The following is a 24681-nucleotide window of genomic DNA, read 5'->3' on the forward strand; positions in this document are numbered from 1 at the left end:
TCCCCATCTCTCTCTCTGGCTCTCTCCCTCCCCATCTCTCTCTCTGGCTCTCTCCCTCCCCATCTCTCTCTCTGGCTCTCTCCCTCCCCATCTCTCTGGCTCTCTCCCTCCCCATCTCTCTCGCTCTCTCCCTCCCCATCTCTCTCGCTCTCTCCCTCCCCATCTCTCTCGCTCTCTCCCTCCCCATATCTCTCTCTCCCTCCCCATATCTCTCTCTCCCTCCCTCTCCATCTCTCTCTCCTCCCCATCTCTATCCCTCCCCATCTCTCCCTCTCCCTCCCCATATATCACTCTCTCTCCCCCCATATATCTCTCTCTCTCCCTCTCCATCTCTTTCTCCTCCCCATATCTATCCCTCCCCATCTCTTTCTCTCTCTCTCTCCCTCCCCATCCCTCTCTCTCTCCCTCCCCATCTCTTTCTCTCTCTTCCTCCCCATCTCTCTCTCTCCCTTCCCATCTCTCTCGCTCTCTCCCTTCCCATCTCTCTCGCTCTCTCCCTTCCCGTCTCTCTCGCTCTCTCCCTTCCCGTCTCTCTCGCTCTCTCTCTCTCGCTCTCTCTCGCTCTCTCCCTCCCCATCTCTCTCGCTCTCTCCCTCCCCATCTCTCTCGCTCTCTCCCTCCCCATCTCTCTCGCTCTCTCTCTCGCTCTCTCCCTCCCCATCTCTCTCGCTCTCTCCCTCCCCATATCTCTCGCTCTCTCTCCCCATATCTCTCTCTCTCCCTCCCTCTCCATCTCTCTCTCCTCCCATCTCTATCCCTCCCCATATCTCTCTCTCTCCCTCCCATCTCTCTCTCTCCCTCCCCATCTCTCTCTCTCCCTCCCCATCTCTCTCTCCCTCCCTCCCCATCTCTCTCTCCCTCCCTCCCCATCTCTCCCTCCCTCCCCATCTCTCTCTCCCTCCCCATATCTCTCTCTCCCTCCCCATCTCTCTCTCCCTCCCCATCTCTCCCTACCTCCCCATCTCTCTCTCCCTCCCTCCCCATCTCTCTCTCCCTCCCTCCCCATCTCTCTCTCCCTCCCTCCATATCTCTCTCTCCCTCCCTCCATATCTCTCTCTCCCTCCCTCCATATCTCTCTCTCCCTCCCTCCATATCTCTCTCTCCCTCCCTCCATATCTCTCTCTCCCTCCCTCCATATCTCTCTCCCTCCCTCCATATCTCTCTCCCTCCCTCCCCATCTCTCTCTCCCTCCCTCCCCATATATCTCTCTCCCCATCTCTCTCTCCCTCCCCATCTCTCTCTCTCCCTCCCCATCTCTCTCTCTCCCTCCCTCCCATCTCTCTCTCTCTCTCCTTCCCCATCTCTTTCTCTCTCTCTCCTTCCCCATCTCGCTCTCTCTCTTCTCTTCCCCATCTCGCTCTCTCTCTCCCTCCCATCCCTCTCTCCCTCCCCATCTCTTTCTCTCTCTCTCCCTCCCCATCTCTCTCTCCCTCCCTGTGTGCCTCCCTCTCATCTCTCTCTGCCCGCTTCCCTCCCCATCTCTCTCTCTCTCTCCCTCCCTGCCCGCCCGCTTCTCTCCCCATCTCTCTCTCCCTCCCCATCTCTCTCTCCCTCTCTTTTCATCCTCTCACTCTTTTGATTCACCAAGTCAGAAAGCGTTAAGGACTCTTGCTCTCATCTTCTCCCACCCCTCCCTTTTTCTCAGTCCCCCATATTCAGATGCCCCCTCTCCTTTTAACTACCGCTCTCACTCTCTCTCAAACATGGACAGACACCACTATTTTAGGGGTTTGTGTTGGGTTACAAACTGTAAAAATGGACATTGAAAAAGCTTGAGAATGTAAAATGTCTATGGTACTTCCCAACAACTAGGTGTAGTTCTAACAAATGTCCACACGGGGGCATTGTTAGTCCAATACTTGAAGTAGCAGGGTAGACGTTGCAGCATATTTATTTGGTTATTGTTCTGTTTTCGTTTTTATCAATACCTATTTACTTACTAGCCTACACTTTATTTTGATAAATAAGTAAGTTCAAATAATTCATATTTTCCCTGTAAGGGGTTACAAAGCTATATTAAATATTTTACACAATTGTGAAGATTGGTGGGAACTAATATAGGACAAATCTAGAATATGCTTGATTTCCAGAAGAGTAGTTTGGCATCAGATGTTAACCATTTTGACTTTAATTTCCTCACTTTAATTTATTTTCTTCAAAACAGAGATATCTTTGACCATTCTTGATGGAAAACGTTAACAAGTTGTGTTGTTATACGTTTGATTAGAACCTTTTAGTGTAAACTTAAACCACTTTTGACAGTGTGATTTTTTAAAAGATATTCTGTTTATCACGTTTATTTGGTTTGCCCTAGCCATCTCAATCAATGGCTCGGATTTGCCCTGGTAAGAGCTTGCTTTTCTCAGATGAGTGACAGATTAATTCCACGGTGTGTGTGTTTCCCCCTCACCTTTACTAGAAATGCATATAGTTACAAACAAATTTCATTCCGTTGTGTGACTTTGTGACGAGGCCTTTTGAATTAAACTTGGCTGCATTTGGCTAAACCTTGAGCAAATTTGATTAATAAAAAAAATTGCCTACTTTTTGAAGTAGGCCTAAACGTTGCCTGATTTTACGATAATGCCGTTCTAATTTCGAATAGACTGGGCCTACTAATGTAAACAAACACTTGGCAATAGGAAGTGTATAAGCATCATGCATTGTACCAAGGACTGAAAAGTGTCCTATGGCTGCTTATTGTTCCGCACATCTGGGGCCGCGAATGGCCCGGTATCATGAGCGGCTGAAAGGTGTTTGAGAACGAACAGAAAATAATTTTCACAAGTGGATGATTACTTCTTCCACATCTTAACCCAACTCCCGGAGAATGCCCCAGATTTTCAGACCCGCATTCACGGCGGCTCCCAACCTTGACTGGAGGCCTTTTCTTAAAGGGCAACCCCTTACAAATTGTCTTCACAATCTATTGATTTCCTCCTTTCACTCTCCCATATCCCACGTGCATTATTTCCCATTGTTTGAGTTCCGTGAATAGGCGATTGATTATGGAGCTTCCAGATTTTAGTCATCATTCGCTTTCTGACCATGCTAAAGTTTTCCAAGGGGAAGAGACTCGGAGAAAACATTTGCTTGGTTTTGTCATGGCCTATTATTATCAATTGGATAATGCTTCTACAATTTGGCCTATCATAGTTGGTATTTGCCAGTCATAAAATACCATATTGTCACAATATTCATAATAATGTAGTTTCGATAAGAACACGTCGATTATGTTCTCAGTGAATGATGGTTGTCTATATTCTTGAGAAATATTTTTGGAAAAGAGCTGCTTAATTTGTGTGTTTATGAACAGCCTATATCGGTCACCTTGTAATCTCCTTAATTTAAGTGTTTTAATATGCCTAGTTTAAAGGTATTAAAATTCACATATTAATCGAGACATCTTGTCATTTTTAGATGCAACTTGTGTTTTTCTTTATTTGACATTTATATTAAATTTAATTTATATGGAATTTAATTTTTATTGAATTTGCTTTGTATTATGATTTGTCAAATCTAGGCTATAATCCCAACATTGGTAAATTTAATTTGATTTAGAACTTTAATAAAACACTGTTAACATTAGATGTTTAAGTTAAAATTCTTAACATTTCAATATTTTTAGGTACCTTTACGCTTTGGGACAGAGAGTTTGGAAACGTTGGAAAAGAAGATATTTCGTTCTTGTCCAGGTATGTTAAATGTCATGATTCATTGACACGTGTTCTATTCAGAAGAATAACATATAAAGTCTACTTGCCAAATGTATAGCTTCTAAGTAAATGCATGTTTTCTTCTAGTGGGCTTTAATTGCATTTTTTTGGTAATGCTTAATTTTTCAGTTAAAAGGGTATTTTCTGAACACATACCTTGATGATTAATCTTTTCATAAAACTTTTGCATTCCATTCTCATGCTTTCAGTCTGGTCTTAAAGCTGACATTTATTCTAAAGGAAATTAACCGTTGGTGCTAAGCTATTATGGGACTTAAATCTGTTCTGTTTTTGCTATTGCTGCATGTTGTTGTAGCTTTAATTGACAGACAAAATAACGTTTCTGTTTGAAATCATGAAGCAACACATATTGACCATTTGACATAATTAGGCAGCAATCTATAAAAGGGATACCAAAAACTGTTGTGGAATGAAATGCAAGGATATCTTTCGGACATTACAACCTCTTTAACTATCTCACCTGATTCCCAAATGTTAAAATACATAGCGTAGTATTAAAAATAATTATAATTATAATGCCATTTTATACAGAGGTGTGTGAACTCTTGTTAACCATTGCAGGTCAGCCAATACACCTTTGCAATGTGCAGCTACAGAGAGAAGAAGTCTGAGCCCCATGAACTGATGCAGCTAGAGGGCTACACTGTGGACTACTCCGACCCCCAGCCTGGTACACACGCACTCACGAACACACACACACACACACACACATACACACATACACAAACATACACGCATACACACAAACATACACACATACATCCATCTTGTCTCTTATGTTATTTCCATCTCCCCACATACCTCTTTCAATACAATTCAGTATACTTTATTGAAATGGCAAGTTAAATTACTTACGTTGTCTCAATCTGTCTCTCTCTCTCTCTCTCTCTCTCTCTCTCTCTCTCTCTCTGTCTCTCTGTCTCTCTGTCTCTCTGTCTCTCTGTCTCTCTCTCTCTCTCTCTCTCTCTCTCTCTCTCTCTCTCTCTCTCTGTCTCTCTGTCTCTCTGTCTCTCTGTCTCTCTGTCTCTCTGTCTCTCTGTCTCTCTGTCTCTCTGTCTCTCTGTCTCTCTGTCTCTCTGTCTCTCTGTCTCTCTGTCTCTCTGTCTCTCTCTCTCTCTCTCTCTCTCTCTCTCTCTGTCTCTCTCTCTCTCTCTCTCTCTCTCTGTCTCTCTGTCTCTCTGTCTCTCTGTCTCTCTGTCTCTCTGTCTCTCTCTCTCTCTCTCTCTCTCTCTCTCTCTCTCTGTCTCTCTGTCTCTCTCTCTCTCTCTCTCTCTCTCTCTCTCTCTCTCTCTCTCTCAGGTCTCCAGGGCGGTCGAGTCTTCTTCAGCACGGTCAAGGAGGGTGACCTGGTCGTGTTTGCCAGTGATGACGAGCAGGACCGGGTGCTGTGGGTTCAGGCCGTGTACCGCGCCACGGGCCAGTCATACAAACCAGTTCCACCCACCCAGATCCAGAAACAAAACTGCAGAGGAGGGAACTCCCAGCCAGACGCACCAATCTCACTTCTCAGTAGGTTCACTTCAACAGAATTTATTCCTTTATTCTAGAAAAATAAGATCATCTAAATGGTCATTTGGCTGAAGGTTTTTCCCCAATGGTCTTACAATTAACCCATATTAATATGTTCTTGTGGGAATGAAACCCACAGCTGTATGAAGCCAACTGAGACGTTGGCGTTGTGCACTCACCTTGTGCATCTGCATCACCACAGTAAGATTAGGGTTGTTTGAAACATTTCTTCTCTTACTTAAATTGTTGACATAAAGAAAATGAATAAAGGTAATGAGTGATTTGAACAAATTCAAACAGATGAATGTCTAACCTACTCACTTGACTGGAGAGGAGATGAGGGTATATGACAAGGTGAAGTGTTCAGTGCTGTAGCCAGAGATAGGACATTAATCGACTGAGATACCGCTGCAACACACACACCAGCCGGGGGCTAATTTATTACATTAGCATGTGCTTGTCGGGCCATCGAGTGTGTGGCAACATACAGTTTTCTGCCATCAGCCCAAATAGAGGTGTGTGTTTCTGTGTGCCAGAATCCTTTTGATCATTAAAATGCAGAGACGTTTGTGAGGTTTATGTACATTTGTGATTGTGTGAGGTGGTAGAGTGGTATTGTAGCATATTAACTATATATTAGGGCAGTTTGGTGTGTATTTTTACCCTGTAGGAGTCCTACATTGTCATTGTACTGGAACAGATAGTGTGGTTTATAGGGAAAAGTGATGATGTTCCTGTTAGCATTATGCTATGGAAACTGGAGTACACTGTATACCAACCCACACTATAGTCTTCCTAGTCATCTATTGCACTCTTCCTATCAGACACACACACACACAGCATGGGTTGTTTGCTATGTGGGTGTTTGTTGAAATTCTGTGTTATTCTCAAGAAGATTTGAGCCCATTAGAGAATGCCACGTTGCTGTAACAATATCATTGCATTGCCTTCAAAGGCTGCATTTGAGCATTGGTTTCAGTAATTGAACAGTCTAAGACACAGGCTGTAGTTAACATGTTTTTGGTTCGCCAGCCTTCAAGCAATCACTCGTTGTTTGCATGACACAATACCATTTTAGTATGTATAGTCAGACGTTGTTGACCAGGTATGAATGTTGTGTGGAGATGTTATCGGTAGATATGTATACGTAATAAAAAGGCCATGCTGTACATTTATTCAGGTAATTATTTTCTGACCATATAGATGGTATACAATTACATATAGAGACTGTTTCTGGGGTAATCTACCTCTTTAAAACCCCTTTTGTTGTATGCAGGAAGGACATTTTAACGGAATGTCATTTCGAATAATGGATTGTAAACTTATTAGAGAAAGCTGGTCCTGACTCGCAAATCTTTTCCCTTCATGCTTTGCTGAGATGTGACACAGCCATCACTTTCATCAGGTTGATCTCTGTCAATGTTCTTGTCAGTTTGTGTTTTGAAAAGCAGGTGTTTGACGTTTAGGACTGACATCCAACCTGTCTGGTAGTTTAAAGCCTCTCTCATATTTTAAATGACAGCCACAACTATTAGGACAGCTGGGACCTCTGAGGAGATTTCTACGTAAGGTGTGTGTGTTTGTCTGTGCATGCATGAGTGCGTGTGTGTGGCGGGAGCGATGCTGATACTCCGATACCCTGTCCGTCCGCATCTGTCTCTCCCCTCAGCGCCCATGCCCGGCTCGCTCAAACGAGTCAAATCGCTCCGCCTGGTGTACCTGAGACGTTAGCGCTCGGTGTCTCTCTCCGCCCGCGTCGATAACCTGTCATCATGGGATCTGCCTCCTCACCGGGGCACATGCCACATGGATGTGACTGCTGCTGTGACAACGCTGATGGGGCTTAAAATAGAGGGATATGAAGAGATTGAGCACCAAGCTCTCCCCCATGCACCTCTCCCCATATCCATATCCTCTTCCCTAGTCCCACACCACGCTCTCCCCTGTATCCATATCCTCTTCCCTAGTCCCACATCAAGATCTCACCTGTATCCATATCCTCTTCCCTAGTCCCACACCAAGCTCCCCCCTGTATCCATATCCTCTTCCCTAGTCCCACACCAAGCTCTCACCTGTATCCATATCCTCTTCCCTAGTCCCACACCAAGCCCTCAACTGTATCCATATCCTCTTCCCTAGTCCCACACCAAGCTGTTCCCCTGTATCCATATCCTCTTCCCTAGTCCCACACCAAGCTCTCACCTGTATCCATATCCTCTTCCCTAGTCCCACACCAAGCTCTCACCTGTATCCATATCCTCTTCATATCCTCTTCCCTAGTCCCACACCAAGCTCTACCCTGTATACATATCCTCTTCCCTAGTCCCACACCAAGCTCTCCCCATATCCATATCCTCTTCCCTAGTCTCACACCAAGCTGTTCCCCTGTATCCATATCCTCTTCCCTAGTCCCACACCAAGCTCTCCCCTGTATACATATCCTCTTCCCTAGTCCCACACCAAGCTCTCCCCATATCCATATCCTCTTCCCTAGTCCCACACCAAGCTCTCCCCTGTATCCATATCCTCTTCCCTAGTCCCACACCAAGCTCTCCCCGTATCCATATCCTCTTTCCTAGTCCCACATCAAGCTCTCCCCGTATCCATATCCTCTTTCCTAGTCCCACACCAGGCATAAGGGATGTACTCCTTCAGCTACGATTCAATAACTCCAGAGAGACACAACGGTTGTGCTTTGTAACACACACAACAAAGTACGTCCCCCCTTCAACTGGTCTAGCCGCATACACTCAACACACACACCAACATACCCCATTCACCCACATACCCCCCCCCCCCCCCCCCCCCCATACACGCCATACACACACACACACACACACACACACACACACACATAATACACACATCCTAATAACTGACCCAACTCTCAACACCCCCTCCCTGTCTAGCTACAGACACACAGAGAGAGACAGACAGACACTCTAACACCCCCCCCTCCCCTCATGTACAGATAATAGCTGGAAGTTAAAGATGACATGGATCAATAGGATTTCTCCTAGTGACTGGATATGTTAACATCACGCCTCCTCCTGCTTCCCCTCAATCAATACTGTCTCTCCCTCCCCGTCTCATCATCATCTTTAATCTATATCCCTTTGTCTCGTTTTCTTTAGAATCGTCTCGTTCCTCCCTTTCTCCAAATTACATTAAGGACGCCCCGCATTTGGGGTAACGAATGTAAAATGACCTACATCGGAATTAAAGAAGAAGGAGGCCAAAGGGCAGGAGTAAAGAAACAGCGAGGTGAAAGAAAAGAGAGAGCGTCGATTCCGAGTTGATTGTGGGGATTGCACTTCTGCTGCCTTTTTGGACAAAAGCAACAAGGGAAGAAGAGGGTAAACACAAACGTCTGAGAGGGTGCTTGCGGCCAAAGCACTGGGCTTTTCTCTGTCCATACAAGAGTGGTGGTCAAGACAGAAATGGCAGTGTTAATAAAAAGCAATCACTAATGCTCGTCTCGGGTGTGAAGCCGCGGGCATCGGAGGCGTGGGGGGGATAGATTCTTTTTCTACAGCCTTGGTCTTTTGTGGGGCCGTGTGTCATGTGAAGAAAAGTCTGTCCCAAATGTATTTCTACAATACGGGAAAAGAGAGAGTGTTAGGCTTTTCATTCTGCTCAACACCGGCCATTAACTGGGACGAGTCTGAAAGGACTGGAAGTGAACCTGGACACACACAGGGCTGTTGTGTCTCTACCCTCCTCCTCTTTATCTCTTTGACCATCTCCCTTTCTCCTTTCTTTTTCTGACCTGGCCTCCTGGCCTCCTTGTATCTAGCTGTTTGTGGATGGTATGTGCGTTGTTCTGTTATTTCCTGCTCAAACGATGATCTCTCCCTTTCCTGTCCATTCTCTGGCTCTTTGTGTGACTTAGAAAATATCCTGGCTTAGAGAAGGACGACGACATGTAGGACACAACACATACTCTACACAGGCTCTATATAGGAGCAGTCATTGGTCAACGCTTATCCACCACTGACCAAATGACTTACCTTTGTTCAAGTGGTGCTTTACAAAGACTAACAATGTCAAAGTGTCGTGATGAGACGCGTTACATGCTTCTGTTTGTGTCACTGTTTTTCCTCACATACCCTCGCATGCTGCGGGTGTTTCTGTCAGTTTCTCATATTTACAGTTGAAATTTGGAAACTGGATTTCACAGAGTATCTCACGCCAATGGAGGTGGGAACTAATAACCAAAGCAGTGAAAACTGACGATGCCAATCCAGTCAAATAAGAATTCCCTCCTCTTTTTACACTTCCGTTTCAGGGTTGTACTCAAAGGCGTGAATTATGTTCCATCATTCTGTCTACCTGACTTTCACATCAGTCTGTATGTTGTGATTTGATTTGAACGGGAGGAGTCTGTCACTCTGTGCTACCAGGTATTGCAAAGATGCACTCCATTGTTCAGTAAAACTGTATCTTTTTTTATTGACGGAGATGCAAGACTTAATGGATTTTTTTGGTCAACTGTTTCTCTATACCTGTCATACTCATTCGGTCTCTCTCTCACCCTCACTCTGTCTGCTTTTCCTTCCTCTCTCTCTCTCAGGTCTGGATCGCTCTCAGAGGCAGGGGGTAGAGGATCTGATCTCTGCGGTGCCCTGTCGTTTTGACCACGCCACCTTGTTCCCCATGCTGCAGAAACGGACCCTACAGCACCGGATGAATGACTCCTTCTCCTGCCTGGTGAGTGAGTGAGTGAGTGAGTGAGTGAGATAAATATTGAATGTTTATTTATATGCCAGACATTTCTGAAAAAAATATTGTAGTCCATGCAAGCGCAGAAAGGAGACAGGCTTCCAATTTTGGACGGGGAGAGAGAGAGTGGGAGAGAAAGCCTCTGTTAGGCCCATCTTTAGGACTCTGCGTGCAGCAAGAGAGTCATGCCTTGGGGGTTTGGGAACTCTCACACTCAACGAGGGGGGATAAACGGTGCTAATCAATACTTCCCAAATAAAAACATGACCCTCACGGACAACTGCTGGGCCTATTTAGTGGAGAGGGGGCCACAGAGAATGGGTAAAGGGGGGAGGGGGGAGGGGGGGGGGGGTGGAGGACCTGGCCATTTTATTTTATTTCACCTTTATTTAACCAGGTAAGCCAGTTGAGAACAAGTTCTAATTTACAACTGCGACCTGGCTAAGATAAAGCAAAGCAGTGCGGTAAAAACAACAACAACACAGAGTTACATATGGAATAAACAAAACGTATAGTCAATAACACAATAGAAAATCTATATACAGTGTGTGCAAATGTAGTAAGTTAAGGAGATAAGGCAATAAATAGGCCATAGTGCAAAATAATTACAATTATAATTTAGTATTAACACTGGAGTGATAGATGTGCAGAAGATGATGTGCAAATAGAGATACTGGGGTGCAAATGAGCAAAATAAATAACAATGTAAATAACAACATGGGGATGAGGTAGTTGGGTGGGCTAATTACAGATGGGCTGTGTACAGGTACAGTGATCGGTAAGCTGCTCTGACAACTGATGCTTAAAGATAGTGAGGGAGATAAGTGTCTCCAGCTTCAGAGATTTTTGCATATCTACCATAGTAGTCAATTCCCTTTAAAAATCCAGGAAATTCAGGAATTGAGCTATAGCCAGATTTTGAATGTGAATATAGTAGTGTAAATAGGCCATCTTTCAGATTTAGAATCAGAACCAATCCCTTTATACACTGAGTGTATAAACCATTAGGAACACCTTCCTAATATTGAGTTGCCCCCTTTTGCCCTCAGAACAGCCTCAATTCGTCTGGGCATGGACTCTACAAGGTGTCGAAAGCGTTCCACAGGGATGCTGGCCCGTGTTGACGCCAATGCTTCCCACAGTTGTGTCCAGTTGGCTTGATGTCCTTTGGGTGGTGTACCATTCTTGATACACATGGGAAACTGTTGAGTGTGAAAAACCCAGCAGCGTTGCAGTTCTTGACACACTCAAACCAGTGCGCCTGGCACCTACTACCATACCCCGTTCAAAGGCACTTAAATGTTTTGTCTTGCCCATTCACCCTCTGAATGGCACACATACACAATCCATGTCTCAATTGTCTCAATACTTTAAAATCCTTCTTTAATCTGTCTCCTCCCCTTCATCAACACTGATTTGAAGTGGATTTAACAGGCGACATCAATAAGGGATCATAGCTTGCACCTGGATTCAGCTGGTCAGTCTGTCATAGAAATAGCTTAAAGTTGAGATTAAAAAGAGCTCAACGCTGAGCATATGGTCCAACTAAAGATTCCTCATTCAACTCAGACTAACAAGGGATGAGCTCCCTCCACACACTTTTGCCATGTGAATGGCTTTGTTAATGACGAGGGCTTTGTCGAAGGCTTTGTGTATCAACTTGTAGTCCCCGTTGAAGCCACATTCAGAATGACAAGGCCTTGGGACACGAACGTCTGTTAAGAAGTAGGGTCAGCCCTTTTGGTGGTAGATCAGATTTGGGTTGTCAAACTTCAGAAACTCAGATTTCTTGTGGTACTTATGGAGTTTTCAAATGTGAATAGAATCCTACTGTACACTTTGATACAGTGGAACAGAGTGGCTGGTATGTGTTGTCATCCAACAGCGGATAAACCAATCCGATTCTTGGACAATACCCAAGAACCTGGAGTATACGCACACACTACTGTAAGATATGGTGGTGGATCTTTGTTGTTATGGGGCTATTTTGCTTCCACTAGTCCTGGGGCCCTTATTAAGGTCAACGGCATCATGAACAAAATATTTTTCTCTGAGCAATTGCATTAGTATAAATTAATATAATTTCCCTTTTCCCAAGTTGTTATTTTTCAAAGCCAAATACACTAACATCATGGACTCTTGGTTGATATGGTGTACATCAGTGGTCACCAACCGTGGTCGATCTCCAAGGCATTCCTAGTCGATCACCAAACATTTCTGTAAAAAACCCAACAAGCCTTGTGTTCTGATTTTATTTATTAGCTTTGCACTGTTGGCAGTAGGTGCACTAGATTCAGCAGCCCTAGCACCAGGAAGGCAAAGTGTTCCCATGTTGAACCATTTCATGTGTCTGAAGGTAGAACTCCGCCTACCCGGCAGGCTCAGAGAGCAAATGAAGATCACCCATAGGCCTACCGCTGGCCAATCAGATAGCTCAGATCTGTGTCTGCACATTCCTTGAGCCATAGACTGTAAAAAGAAGCCTTGAACGCACAGCAAAGTTGATACTACTTCCACTCACGCTACAACCATCACTACAGCTGCAATGAATGAGTATAGCAAAGTGTTCCAATAGCTTGCGTTGTTTTTATTATTAGCGGATTATCTTTTTGAATATTTAGGAATATTTCACTTTCCCTGGTCATAGGAGTTACAACATGAATTGGTGCATAAGGCAGAAATATTCATTTTCTCAGCGGAGGAAGGAGAGAGCGGAGGGATAGTGGGTCGGGTGAGAGGTAGCCTCACCGCTGCTCTCTCCCTCCCCTCAGACTGACCATCAGATGCAGGCTATCAGTCAGCCTCACCGCTGCTCTCTCCCTCCCCTCAGACTGACCATCAGATGCAGGCTATCAGTCAGCCTCACCGCTGCTCTCTCCCTCCCCTCAGACTGACCATCAGATGCAGGCTATCATCATGTTTTTTAAGTCATGTTTGAAAAAGAGTTGAGCGGTAGATCTCGGCTTGCATTTTGACTCAAAGTGATCTTGACTCAGAAAAGGTTAGTGACCACTGGTGTACATGGTTGTTCTAATCGAAAGCAAATAAAAAGCTAACCATTTTATAATCTCCCTCCTTCCTATTTGTTTAGCCAAATTTCACACAGCAGGCTAAAGTTCAGCAGGTTTTTCAAAAAGTGATACGACAACTTTAATTTTAGCACGTTCCATTTTGCAAGCTTTGGCACAGCGTTGACCTAGGCCAGGCCTAGAAGAGCCCCTGTCACTCAGCCTACAGCAACCATGTTCGTTAGAGAGAGCGCCAACAAGGCAGTCGGCCCGTTAATAGCCAATTAAGCGGTCAGCACCAAGGCGTGAGTGGGCCATCTGTTTGTCACAGTGGAACATCTTGTCACATGCTGCCAGGCGGCAGGGCGCTCGGCTGTATTCTTTTGTATTATGATATTAATATAGAGGAAGGAGAGAGCGAGAGGAGAAGCGAGAGAGAGGAGAAGCGAGAGAGAGGAGAAGCGAGAGAGAGGAGAAGCGAGAGAGAGGAGAAGCGAGAGAGAGGAGAAGCGAGAGAGAGGAGAGGAGAGAGAGAGGAGGAGAGAGAGATATTCCAAGAGCGAGCGAACGATTCAGAGGGAGAGAGCGAACGATTCAGAGGGAGAGAGCGAACGATTCAGAGGGAGAGAGCGAACGATTCAGAGGGAGAGGGCGAACGATTCAGAGGGAGAGAGCGAACGATTCAGAGGGAGAGAGCGAACGATTCAGAGGGAGAGAGCGAACGATTCAGAGGGAGAGAGCGAACGATTCAGAGGGAGAGAGCGAACGATTCAGAGGGAGAGAGCGAACGATTCAGAGGGAGAGAGCGAACGATTCGTAGAGGGAGAGAGCGAACGATTCAGAGGGAGAGAGCGAACGATTCAGAGGGAGAGAGCGAACGATTCGTAGAGGGAGAGAGCGAACGATTCGTAGAGGGAGAGAGCGAACGATTCGTAGAGGGAGAGAGCGAACGATTCGTAGAGGGAGAGAGCGAACGATTCGTAGAGGGAGAGAGCGAACGATTCGTAGAGGGAGAGAGCGAACGATTCGTAGAGGGAGAGAGCGAACGATTCGTAGAGGGAGAGAGCGAACGAACGATCCGTAGAGAGAGAGAGAGCGAACGAACGATCCGTAGAGAGAGAGAGAGCGAACGAACGATCCGTAGAGAGAGAGAGAGCCCGAACGAACGATCCGTAGAGAGAGAGAGAGCCCGAACGAACGATCCGTAGAGAGAGCGCGAACGAACGAACGATCCGTAGAGAGAGCGCGAACGAACGATCCGTAGAGAGAGAGGGCGCGGACCGACGAACGATCCGTAGAGAGTGGGGGGGACCGACGAACGATCCGTAGAGAGTGGGGGGGACGAACGAACGAGAGAGAGAGGGGGACGAACGAACGAGAGAGGGGGACGAACGAGAGAGAGAGAGGGGGGACGAACGAACGAGAGAGAGGGGGGACGAACGAACGAGAGAGGAGGGGGGGGACGAACAAACGAGAGAGAGGAGGGGGGACGAACGAACGAGAGAGAGGAGGGGGGACGAACGAACGAGAGAGAGGAGAGGGGGACGAACGAACGAGAGAGAGGAGGGGGGGACGAACGAACGAGAGAGAGAGGGGGGGACGAACGAGAGGGAGGGTGAACGAGAGAGAGAGAGAGCGGGGACGAACGAACGAGAGGGGGGACGAACGAACGAAAGAGGGGGGACGAACGAACGAGAGAGAGGAGGGGGGGATGAACGAACGAGAGAGAGGAGGGGGGGTGAACGAACGAGAGAGAGGAGGGGGGGTGAACGAACGAGAGAGAGGGGGATGAATGAACGAGGGAGGGGGGGACGAACGAACGAGAGAGGTGAACGAACGAACGAGAGAGGTGAACGAACGAGAGAGAGAGGGGGACGAATGAACGAGAGAGAGAGGGGGGGGATGAACGAACGAGAGAGAGAGAGGGGGGGATGAACGAACGAGAGAGGGGGGGGATGAACGAACGAGAGAGAGGGGGGACGGACGAACGAACGAGAGAGAGGAGGGGGGGACGAACGAACGAGAGAGAGGAGGGGGGACGAACGAACGAGAGAGAGGAGGGGGGGACGAACGAACGAGAGAGAGGAGGGGGGGACGAACGAACGAGAGAGAGGAGGGGGGGACGAACGAACGAGAGAGAGGAGGGGGGGACGAACGAGAGAGAGGAGGGGGGGACGAACGAACGAGAGAGAGGAGGGGACGAACGAACGAGAGAGAGGAGGGGGGACGAACGAACGAACGAGAGAGAGAGGGTGGGAGAACGAACGAGAGAGAGAGGGGGGGAGAACGAACGAGAGAGAGAGGGGGGGGGACGAACGAGAGAGAGGGGGGGGGACGAACGAGAGAGAGAGGGGGGGAACGAACGAGAGAGAGAGGGGGAACGAACGAACGAGAGAGAGAGGGGTGAACGAACGAACGAGAGAGAGGGGGAAACGAACGAACGAGAGAGAGAGGGGGAAACGAACGAACGAGAGAGAGAGGGGGGAACGAACGAACGAGAGAGAGAGGGGGGAACGAACGAACGAGAGAGAGAGGGGGGAACGAACGAACGAGAGAGAGAGGAAGGGACGAACGAACGAGAGAGAGAGAGAGGAAGGGACGAACGAACGAGAGAGAGAGAGAGAGAGGAGGAGCGAGAGGAGGAGAGAGAGATATTCCAAGAGCGAGCGAACGATTCAGAGGGAGAGAGAAAACGATTCAGAGGGAGAGGAGCGAACGATTCAGAGGGAGAGGAGCGAACGATTCAGAGGGAGGGAGAGAGCGAGCGAACGATTCAGAGGGAGAGAGCGAGCGAACGATTCAGAGGGAGAGAGCGAGCGAACGATTCAGAGGGAGAGAGCGAGCGAACGATTCAGAGGGAGAGAGCGAGCGAACGATTCAGAGGGAGAGAGCGAACTAACGATTCGTAGAGGGAGAGAGCGAACGAACGATCCGTAGAGAGAGAGCGAACGAACGATCCGTAGAGAGATCCGTAGAGAGAGAGAGAGAGCGAACGAACGATCCGTAGAGAGAGAGGGCGCGGATCGACGAACGATCCGTAGAGAGAGAGGGCGCGGACCGGGAGAATTTGGAGAAGTAGAAGTGACCGAGAGAGAGAAAAGGAAATGTGTGGTGAATACCTCCTTGTCAGTCAGGTCATATCCAACTCACTTAGTGAAGCCAGATTTGATTGACTGTACAAAGAGTCGAATGAACGAGGGACGAATGAACGAGAGGGGGGACGAACGAACGAAAGAGAGGGGGGATGAACGAACGAGAGAGGAGGGGGGGATGAACGAACGAGAGAGAGGGGGATGAAGGAACGAGAGAGAGGAGGGGGGGATGAACGAACGAGAGAGAGGGGGATGAATGAACGAGAGAGGGGGGGACGAACGAACGAGAGAGAGGTGAACGAACGAGAGAGAGAGGGGGACGAATGAACGAGAGAGAGAGGGGGACGAATGAACGAGAGAGAGAGGGGGACGAATGAACGAGAGAGAGAGAGAGAGAGAGGGGGGGGATGAACGAACGAGAGAGAGGAGGGGGGGGATGAACGAACGAGAGAGGAGGGGGGGGACGAACGAACGAGAGAGAGGAGGGGGGGACGAACGAGAGAGAGGAGGGGGGGACGAACGAACGAACGAGAGAGGGGGGGTGAACGAGAGAGAGAGGGGGGGACGAACGAACGAGAGGGGGGATGAACGAACGAGAGAGAGGAGGGGGGGATGAACGAACGAGAGAGAGGAGGGGGGGATGAACGAACGAGAGAGAGGAGGGGGGGATGAACGAACGAGAGAGAGGAGGGGGGGATGAACGAACGAGAGAGAGGGGGGGACGAACGAACGAGAGAGAGGGGGGACGAACGTACGAGAGAGAGGGGGGGACGGACGAACGAACGAGAGAGAGAGGGGGGGACGAACGAGAGGGGGGGTGAACGAACGAGAGGGGGGGTGAACGAACGAGAGAGAGAGGGGGACGAACGAACGAGAGAGAGGGGGACGAACGAACGAGAGAGAGGGGGGAACGAACGAAAGAGAGGGGGGGATGATCGAACGAAAGAGGGGGGGACGAACGAACGAAAGAGAGAGGGGGGACGAACGAACGAACGAGAGAGAGAGGGGGGACGAACGAACGAGAGAGAGAGAGGGGGGACGAACGAACGAACGAGAGAGAGAGGGGGGAACGAACGAACGAGAGAGCGAGGGGGGAACGAACGAGAGAGCGAGGGGGGAACGAACGAACGAGAGAGAGAGAGAGAGAGAGAGGAACGAACGAACGAACGAGAGAGAGAGAGAGAGAGGAACGAACGAACGAACGAGAGAGAGAGAGAGAGGAAGGGACGAACGAACGAACGAGAGAGGAGGGGACGAACGAACGAACGAGAGAGAGAGAGGAGGGGACGAACGAACGAGAGAGAGAGCGAGATAGAGGCAACGATTCAGATGGAGAGCGAGAGCGGGAACGATTCCAGACAGGGAGAGAGAATGACTAACTAAAGGAAGAGTTAAAGGGAGAATTTGGAGAAGTAGAAGTGACCGAGAGAGAGAAAAGGAAATGTGTGGTGAATACCTCCTTGTCAGTCAGGTCATATCCAACTCACTTAGTGAAGCCAGATTTGATTGACTGTACAAAGAGTCTCTGCCAGTACATTAAGACATGAAGGAATCCTATTCTATCCAGGATTGAAATCTCTGACCCAGTCTCTATGTCTCATGGAGTAGGTTGCTATTATTTGCAGAATGAGGAAGAGCGAGAATTGGAGCCCGTTAGCATTTGTATCCATTGATTGGCATGTTGTTGTTTCTGACTCAAAATCTGAAGAAAAATAGAAAGATTTATTCAGCCTTCCATTTAACTATCAAGAGCAACATTAATATGGAAATAGAAACGATTCAGACTGACAGATTTCTAGGGCACAGTACAGCACATGTCTGGGTCGCTCCCAGGTCGACCATCACCACCCCAAGAGTCATGGTTGCCATGCCATCTATTTGCGTCGTCGTGGGCGATTCCTCGGCGGAGGTGCTAATTTGTTAATATTCCTTCCGAGAGGCGTCTTAATTAGGTTTGTAAGATTCATGCCTAATTTAGTTATTATGCGCAGGATGAATGAACTAATGAACGTTCCAGGATTTCAGATCACTCCGCACTTCCTACTTCACGGATGATTATTATTTTTTTATGTGAATTAATTGTTGGTGGGTTAACCTTGCGCTCATTTGTTTAATCATTGGAAATGGTCTGGAATTTTCTCTTTAACAGCTTATTGCAGAGGGTCTGTATTTACAGTGATAATGGAGAGTAAAAAAACTAAAAACATAATCATAATATATTTTTTCCCGATCGACTTTGAAATGACTAAAACCAAATGGAAACTGTGTAGAAATAATGAACCTCAATTTATCGTCTCTTCTCTCTGTCCAGCTTGCTAACAGTAATCCAAACGAAAACTTGACAGTCGGGGAGCTTAGAAAATTCCAAAAGCAATAGATGAGGAATATGTTTTGCAAAGTTTGACGGCAAGGAAATATAGTACATTTTAAGTGCAGCCCTCCGGGCCTCGGGGAAGACTGAATGCAGCCTGCGGGGGAAATGAGTTTGACACCCCTGATCTATATAAAAACCATCTAGTTTCCAATCAAGAGAATGTTGGCATAGAAGGCGTAACTATGGCCCGTGGTCTGGTCAAGCAGTAATGTTCTCTTCTACGGAACCATATACAGTTGAAGTCAGAAGTTTACATACACTTAGGTTGGAGTCATTAAAACTCGTTTTTTCAACCACTCCACACATTTCTTGTTAACAAACTATAGTTTTGGCAAGTTGGTTAGGACATCTACTTTCTGCATGACACAAGTAATTTTTCCAACAATTGTTTACAGACAGATCATTTCACTTATAATTCACTGTATCACAATTCCAGTGGGTCAGAAGTTTACATACACTAATTTGACTGTGCCTTTAAACAGCTTGGAAAATTCCAGAAAATGATGTCATGGCTTTAGAAGCTTCTGATAGGCTAATTGACATAATTTGAGTCAATTGGAGGTGTACCTGTGGATGTATTTCAAGGCCTACCTTCAAACTCAGTGCCTCTTTGTTTGACATCATGGGAAAAACAAAATAAATCAGCCAAGACCTCAGAAAAAAAATTGTAGACCTCCACAAGTCTGGTTCATCCTTGGGAGCAATTTCCAAACGCCTGAAGGTACCACTTTCATCTGTACAAACAATAGTACGCAAGTATAAACACCATGGAACCACGCAGCCGTCATACCGCTCAGGAAGGAGACGCGTTCTGTCTCCTAGAGATGAACGTACTTTAGTGCAAAAAGTGCAAATCAATCCCAGAACAACAGCAAAGGACCTTGTGAAGATGCTGGAGGAAACCGGTACAAAAGTATCTATATCCACAGTAAAACTAGTCCTATATCGACATAACCTGAAAAGCCGCTCAACAAGGAAGAAGCCACTGCTCCAAAAGTGCCATTAAAAAAACAGAATATGGTTTGCAACTGCACATGGGGACAAAGATCGTAATTTTTGGAGAAATGTCCTCTGGTCTGATGAAACAAAAATAGAACTGTTTGGCCATAATGACCATCCTTATGTTTGGAGGAAAAATGGGGTTGCTTGTAAGCCGAAGAACACCATCCCAACCGTGAAGCACGGGGGTGGCAGCATCATGCTGTGGGGGTGCTTTGCTGCAGGAGTGACTGGTGCACTTAAATAGATGGCATCATGAGGAAGGAAAATTATGTGGATATATTGAAGCAACATCTCAAGACATCAGTCAGGAAGTTAAAGCTTGGTCGCAAATGGGTCTTCCAAATGGACAATGACCCCAAGCATACTTCCAAAGTTGTGGCAAAATGGCTTAAGGACAACAAAGTCAAGGTATTGGAGTGGCCATCACAAAGCCCTGACCTCAATCCTATAGAAAGTTTGTGGGCAGAACTGAAAAAGTGTGTGCGAGCAAGGAGGCCTACAAACCTGACTCAGTTACACCAGCTCTGTCAGGAGGAATGGGCCAAAATTCACCCAATTTATTGTTGGTAGGTTGTGGATGGCTACCCGAAACGTTTGACCCAAGTAAAAATTTTTTAAAGGCAATCCTACCAAATACTAATTGAGTGTATGTAAACTTCTGGCCCACTCGGAATGTGATGAAATAAATAAAATCTGAAATAAATCATTCTCTCTACTATTATTCTGACATTTCACATTCTTAAAATTAAGTGGTGATCCTAACTGACCTAAGACAGGGGAATTTTTACTATGATTAAATGTCAGGAATTGTGAAAAACTGAGTTTAAATGAATTTGGCTAAGGTTTATGTAAACTTCCGACTTCAACTGTACATTCCCCTCCCGCAGCGGGGATCCCGGTTCGATCCCCACTTCAGCGCTACACATTTCTCATCCCTCTATTAATCTGCTCCCATCTTTTCACAAATAAAATAAAAATACGTAAGGAGTTCAGATTTCCATTAACTAAAAACAATTTTGCTTTCCCACAGATTCCGGCAGACCATCCTGTTAGAGACCATCAGTGGCACTCCCCTATAAGTCAAAGCTGTCCTCTCTAGCCTTTCCTCTGTTTGTGTCCACAGGGATGGTTCAGTCCAGGTCAGGTGTTTGTGCTGGATGAGTACTGCGCCCGCTACGGTGTGAGGGGCTGCCACCGCCACCTCAGCTACCTCCGGGACCTGATGGACTACTCTGAGAACAACACCCTGGTCGACCCAACCCTTCTACATTACAGCTATGCCTTCTGCGCCTCCCACATCCATGGCAATAGGTACGTACATCAACAAGCTCCACAAACTAGTTACATAAGTGTTGTACTAAAGCAACTACAGGTTTTTGCTTTTACTGTTTGCTGAACTGAAATGTTGTCTCCGGAGCTCAGATGGTCAATGTCAAGATTATTTTAATTTAATCTAAAACCAGTGAAAAGACTCATCCCACTGGACAAAAACTGGTTGAATCAATGTGGGAAATTAATTGGATTTGCAAAAAGTCATCAACATGAGGGCATTTCGTCTTGTTTTCACCCAACTTTTAACCTAAATACAATGACATTATTAATTTCTACACACTTTCTCAAACGATATATGTTTGAGGGTTGTCATTTAGATTTAACCAAATATCCAAGGTTTTTACACACACAAAAATATTCATGACCACCAAATAATTATAATGAAATATAATCTTATTTTCAAGACATTAGTTGGTACAGTACTTTTCTGAAAAGCACAAGTCATTTGTTTCTTGTGTTTAGTCTGATATGAGCAGTATACCTTGGCCACTTGTCAGCTTAACAGCTCCACTCTGTTTCCCTCTTACTGAAGGCATCCGCATGCTTCCCATTATATATGATTACATTTTGTGAAACGTTTGTTTGTTTTCGGGGATTTTTTTTTCCGGTTGTTCGTGCACACAAAATGTTTTCCCTGAGGTAAGCCGAAGTTCGTTAGCCGACGTCTGCGACTTGAAGTGTTTGTCGTCATTCAACGAGACAACTACTTTTCATGCAACATTTGACTAAGACCTCTGCAAAAACTTCCAAATTAATTACAGATTTCTTGAATTACTGTATCTTAGATTCATTCTGACTATTTTGAGGAAGTGTATACTGGCTACGGTGTCTCAAGAGGGACCAACAGTACTATTTCCGCTTTTCAAGCGAAGTTATTTTAAGGGAGAATGGGAGGCACAGACGTTCACTTCGTCTAGCCGAGTTCTGCTAGGAGCAGTATGCAGACGCCTTTACTGTTCTCTTACGGCTATTAGTTTCCCACTTACCTCAAATAACCCCATGCTTGACTTTCCCTGTGATAAATGCTAATATATGTGCTTTCTCTCTTTGTTGAGTAATTTAGCCAATTAGAGACCATAATGATTAGCCTCTGAGTAATCACCATGTATAAAAAGGGGAGATTGCTGGAACTGGCTTTTTGTCAGTTGGAGTTCTAATTTGAATAATTGATGCCTATTCAGTGCTCTGATGCTGCCAGAGAGGGTGTGGAAGAAGGCATCGGGTAGCATAAGGCCACAGACAAAGATGGAGGTAGCTTTATGCAACAGCCTTATACAATCTGTAACTTACTTGTCTTTGTAAATGAAAAGGGGTGGGTCTTGGCGAATGTAACATTTATTTTAAATTATATAAAAAATCTGTCAGATCTGCCATATACAAAACCCATGCCTTTTCCTTGTGATGTGTGTGTGCACCCTTGCATTTTGGGGTTAGCCTTTGCACTTTGAGACCAATAGTTGTCAAAGAACTGGTTGATTTTGAGGGTACTATTTCCTTATCAGAGCTGTCATTTTTTAGCTGTCATAGGTTAGATGCTGTTGCACAAAATTACATTTCCGCCAGTACATTTCCCTGTACGTAGTCTTTCATAATCACACTCTTTGTACAATGGTTGTGAAAAGGACTTGTGATTTCTGGAAAAAGGTGTTCCTTGAAAAGGGGACACTTGCTAACTTTGTGACAACTTTCTGTGGATCACTGGTTTTGATTGGCAGATGACGAAAGAGTGGACTCATTGAGCTTTGTCACCAACATGGGTCCGTGCAGGTGTGGCTCCAATCTTCATGGAGACAGGTGTGTTTGGAGTGGAGCAAGGTTACAGGAGCCCATGGCAAGGGGAGTGAAAGGGCAGCACTGTATGTCGTTACGAGCCGTGTGAAGAGTGACAGCGGACACATCATCTTCTGCTCACCTCCTTCTCACCTGTCACTTCATATCCCCCGCCTCTCAGAGCCGTCCGGCTCTCATGGGCTCGGAATGTGACAGGAGCTTTTACTTCTGACTCCCCATGCCACCCGTCCTGTCTCTCCTAACTGCCAGCCATGTCTGTTCCCCATGCTGCTAAAGGGAGGTGACACACACGGTGCGCTGCCACGCGTGGCCACCGCCTCACCGTCAGATGACGCCCACTCCGTCGGATGTGATTTACCCAGAAATCCGGAGGTTTGGAGCGTGGTCGAAGACGACAGTCATCACTTACAGATGAGCCGTATCCACTGTAAACACCCTGACATGAAACTACAGATGTCCCGACAAGACTGCAGTAACCTACAGCCCCATCCTGGAGCCTGTTAACCCTTTGTGAGTGGGGGTCAGCGTTTAGCCCCAACTCAAACACGCTTGCTTCATTAAGCATCAACAATGCGTCTACCCTCGACAAGCTGTCGCACCGCTCCCAACTCTGACGTGTGCAGCCAAGCATGACAGGAAGTTTGATTGGATTTGATAGCAGTTGGAGAAAAGCTACTGTGGGAAGCCAGTTACAAGCACAGGGGTTCTACTTGAGATTTTAATGGCCTATCAGGGTATTTTCAATTTGGCCTGGTGCCAACTTTTTGTTGTTAACAAGGCAGGCTTAGAGTGCTCATATCCTTGCAACACTTTGAATGTTACAAGGATACCAACATAGAGATGGTATGTATCAGAGGACTGAACAACTGAAGTGACAGTCTGTTCTTTGTCCGACTCCATACCACATAACTGTCAGTAGTGATCAACCGTGCAATCTGATGTTTTGCTTGTATTAATGTGTCTATATTTGTATAAGGCATGTTCCCTTTGCTAAATGAACAGATTCCTTATCCTTGTCAATAGAATTTCAGCAACTGGTCAGCTCACAGGACCCATGGGCTTGGGCTGGGACTAAGGCCTATTGCAGGGATCATCAACTAGATTCAGCCATGGACAGATTTTTTGTCTTGAGCGGATGGTTGGGGTAGCAGAACATTATTACAAATAATTTGTAAACTGCAAGAAGCCCAAACAGATATAATATTTAACTAAAACATAATAAATTCAAACCTTGCTTACATTTTTATACGATCACGTGTCTCTCTCTTATGCGTGGGAATACTTGTGAACAGAGTTCCAAAATTTAAATCACTTGGAGCTGATTTCCTGGTGTTTTTTACAGTATTTTATGTCCAATAATGAAAATGATAAATAATAAAAAATATATATGTTTACTTTTTTTTGCTAAAACCACAATGGCCCGCGGGCCGCTGTTGGGGAACCTTGGCCTAGTGTATGACCAAAGAATGGGGAGGGAGGGCTGCCTGACATGGCCCTTGTATCTTCATCTGGACAGTGTGAGGGAGGAACAGAACAAGAAATCCACTCCCTTCTTTTTACCACGACATGAAAGAAAATGTCCTTGCCCATCCCAAGAGTGAGCACACTCGCCCACCCCTCCATAGGACTATCCTTTTAGTGTTCCTTTGGGATTAGCTGGTGCTTGTTAAAGGGGGTGGCAGCAGGGGGGAGTTAATGAATTGACAGATTTAAGGAACAACAGGGTTTACAAGTAGTCCTTACAAATGTTGTTGTGAAGAGAGGGCTGTTTTTCATTGTAGACCAGGGCTTTTGGGGATTGAACGGAGAGAAATTGAATTGAAGGCCTGATGTTCAGACACAATACAATACAAGCTTTCATTGTCACTCCATTTCTTGAGATTCTTTTTTATGGAGTCCTTTATGACAGCTAATTACCTTTTTACATTTCTAATGTGAGGTTTATTATTTTACTCTAAAACCAGGCACATGTTTGATTGGATGGTTTACACTCGAATTTATTCCAGAATTACCTTAGTTAGCTTTTTTTCTAAGTCTCTTGGCAGAGTAAAAACAGACAAAAAACAACAAACAATTAGTAAATGCTTCATAATTAAATTGCAATTTACAATTCA

General features: G+C 46.0%; 1 protein-coding gene across 1 annotated transcript in view; it reads left to right on the forward strand.

Moving 5' to 3' along the window:
- The window catches only part of LOC311149019 (calcium-dependent secretion activator 2-like), a 208379-nt gene that overhangs the window by 120527 nt on the left and 63171 nt on the right, over nt 1-24681 (forward strand). The window contains exons 9-13 of the mRNA XM_084186092.1: nt 3629-3695; nt 4299-4407; nt 5037-5246; nt 9820-9956; nt 20568-20755. Of these exons, the coding sequence (XP_084042218.1) occupies nt 3629-3695; nt 4299-4407; nt 5037-5246; nt 9820-9956; nt 20568-20755 (711 nt within the window). The remainder of the gene's footprint in view (nt 1-3628; nt 3696-4298; nt 4408-5036; nt 5247-9819; nt 9957-20567; nt 20756-24681) is intronic.

Source organism: Coregonus lavaretus (assembly GCF_964263955.1).
Source record: "Coregonus lavaretus genome assembly, chromosome: 21".
Lineage (NCBI taxonomy): Eukaryota > Metazoa > Chordata > Actinopteri > Salmoniformes > Salmonidae > Coregonus > Coregonus lavaretus.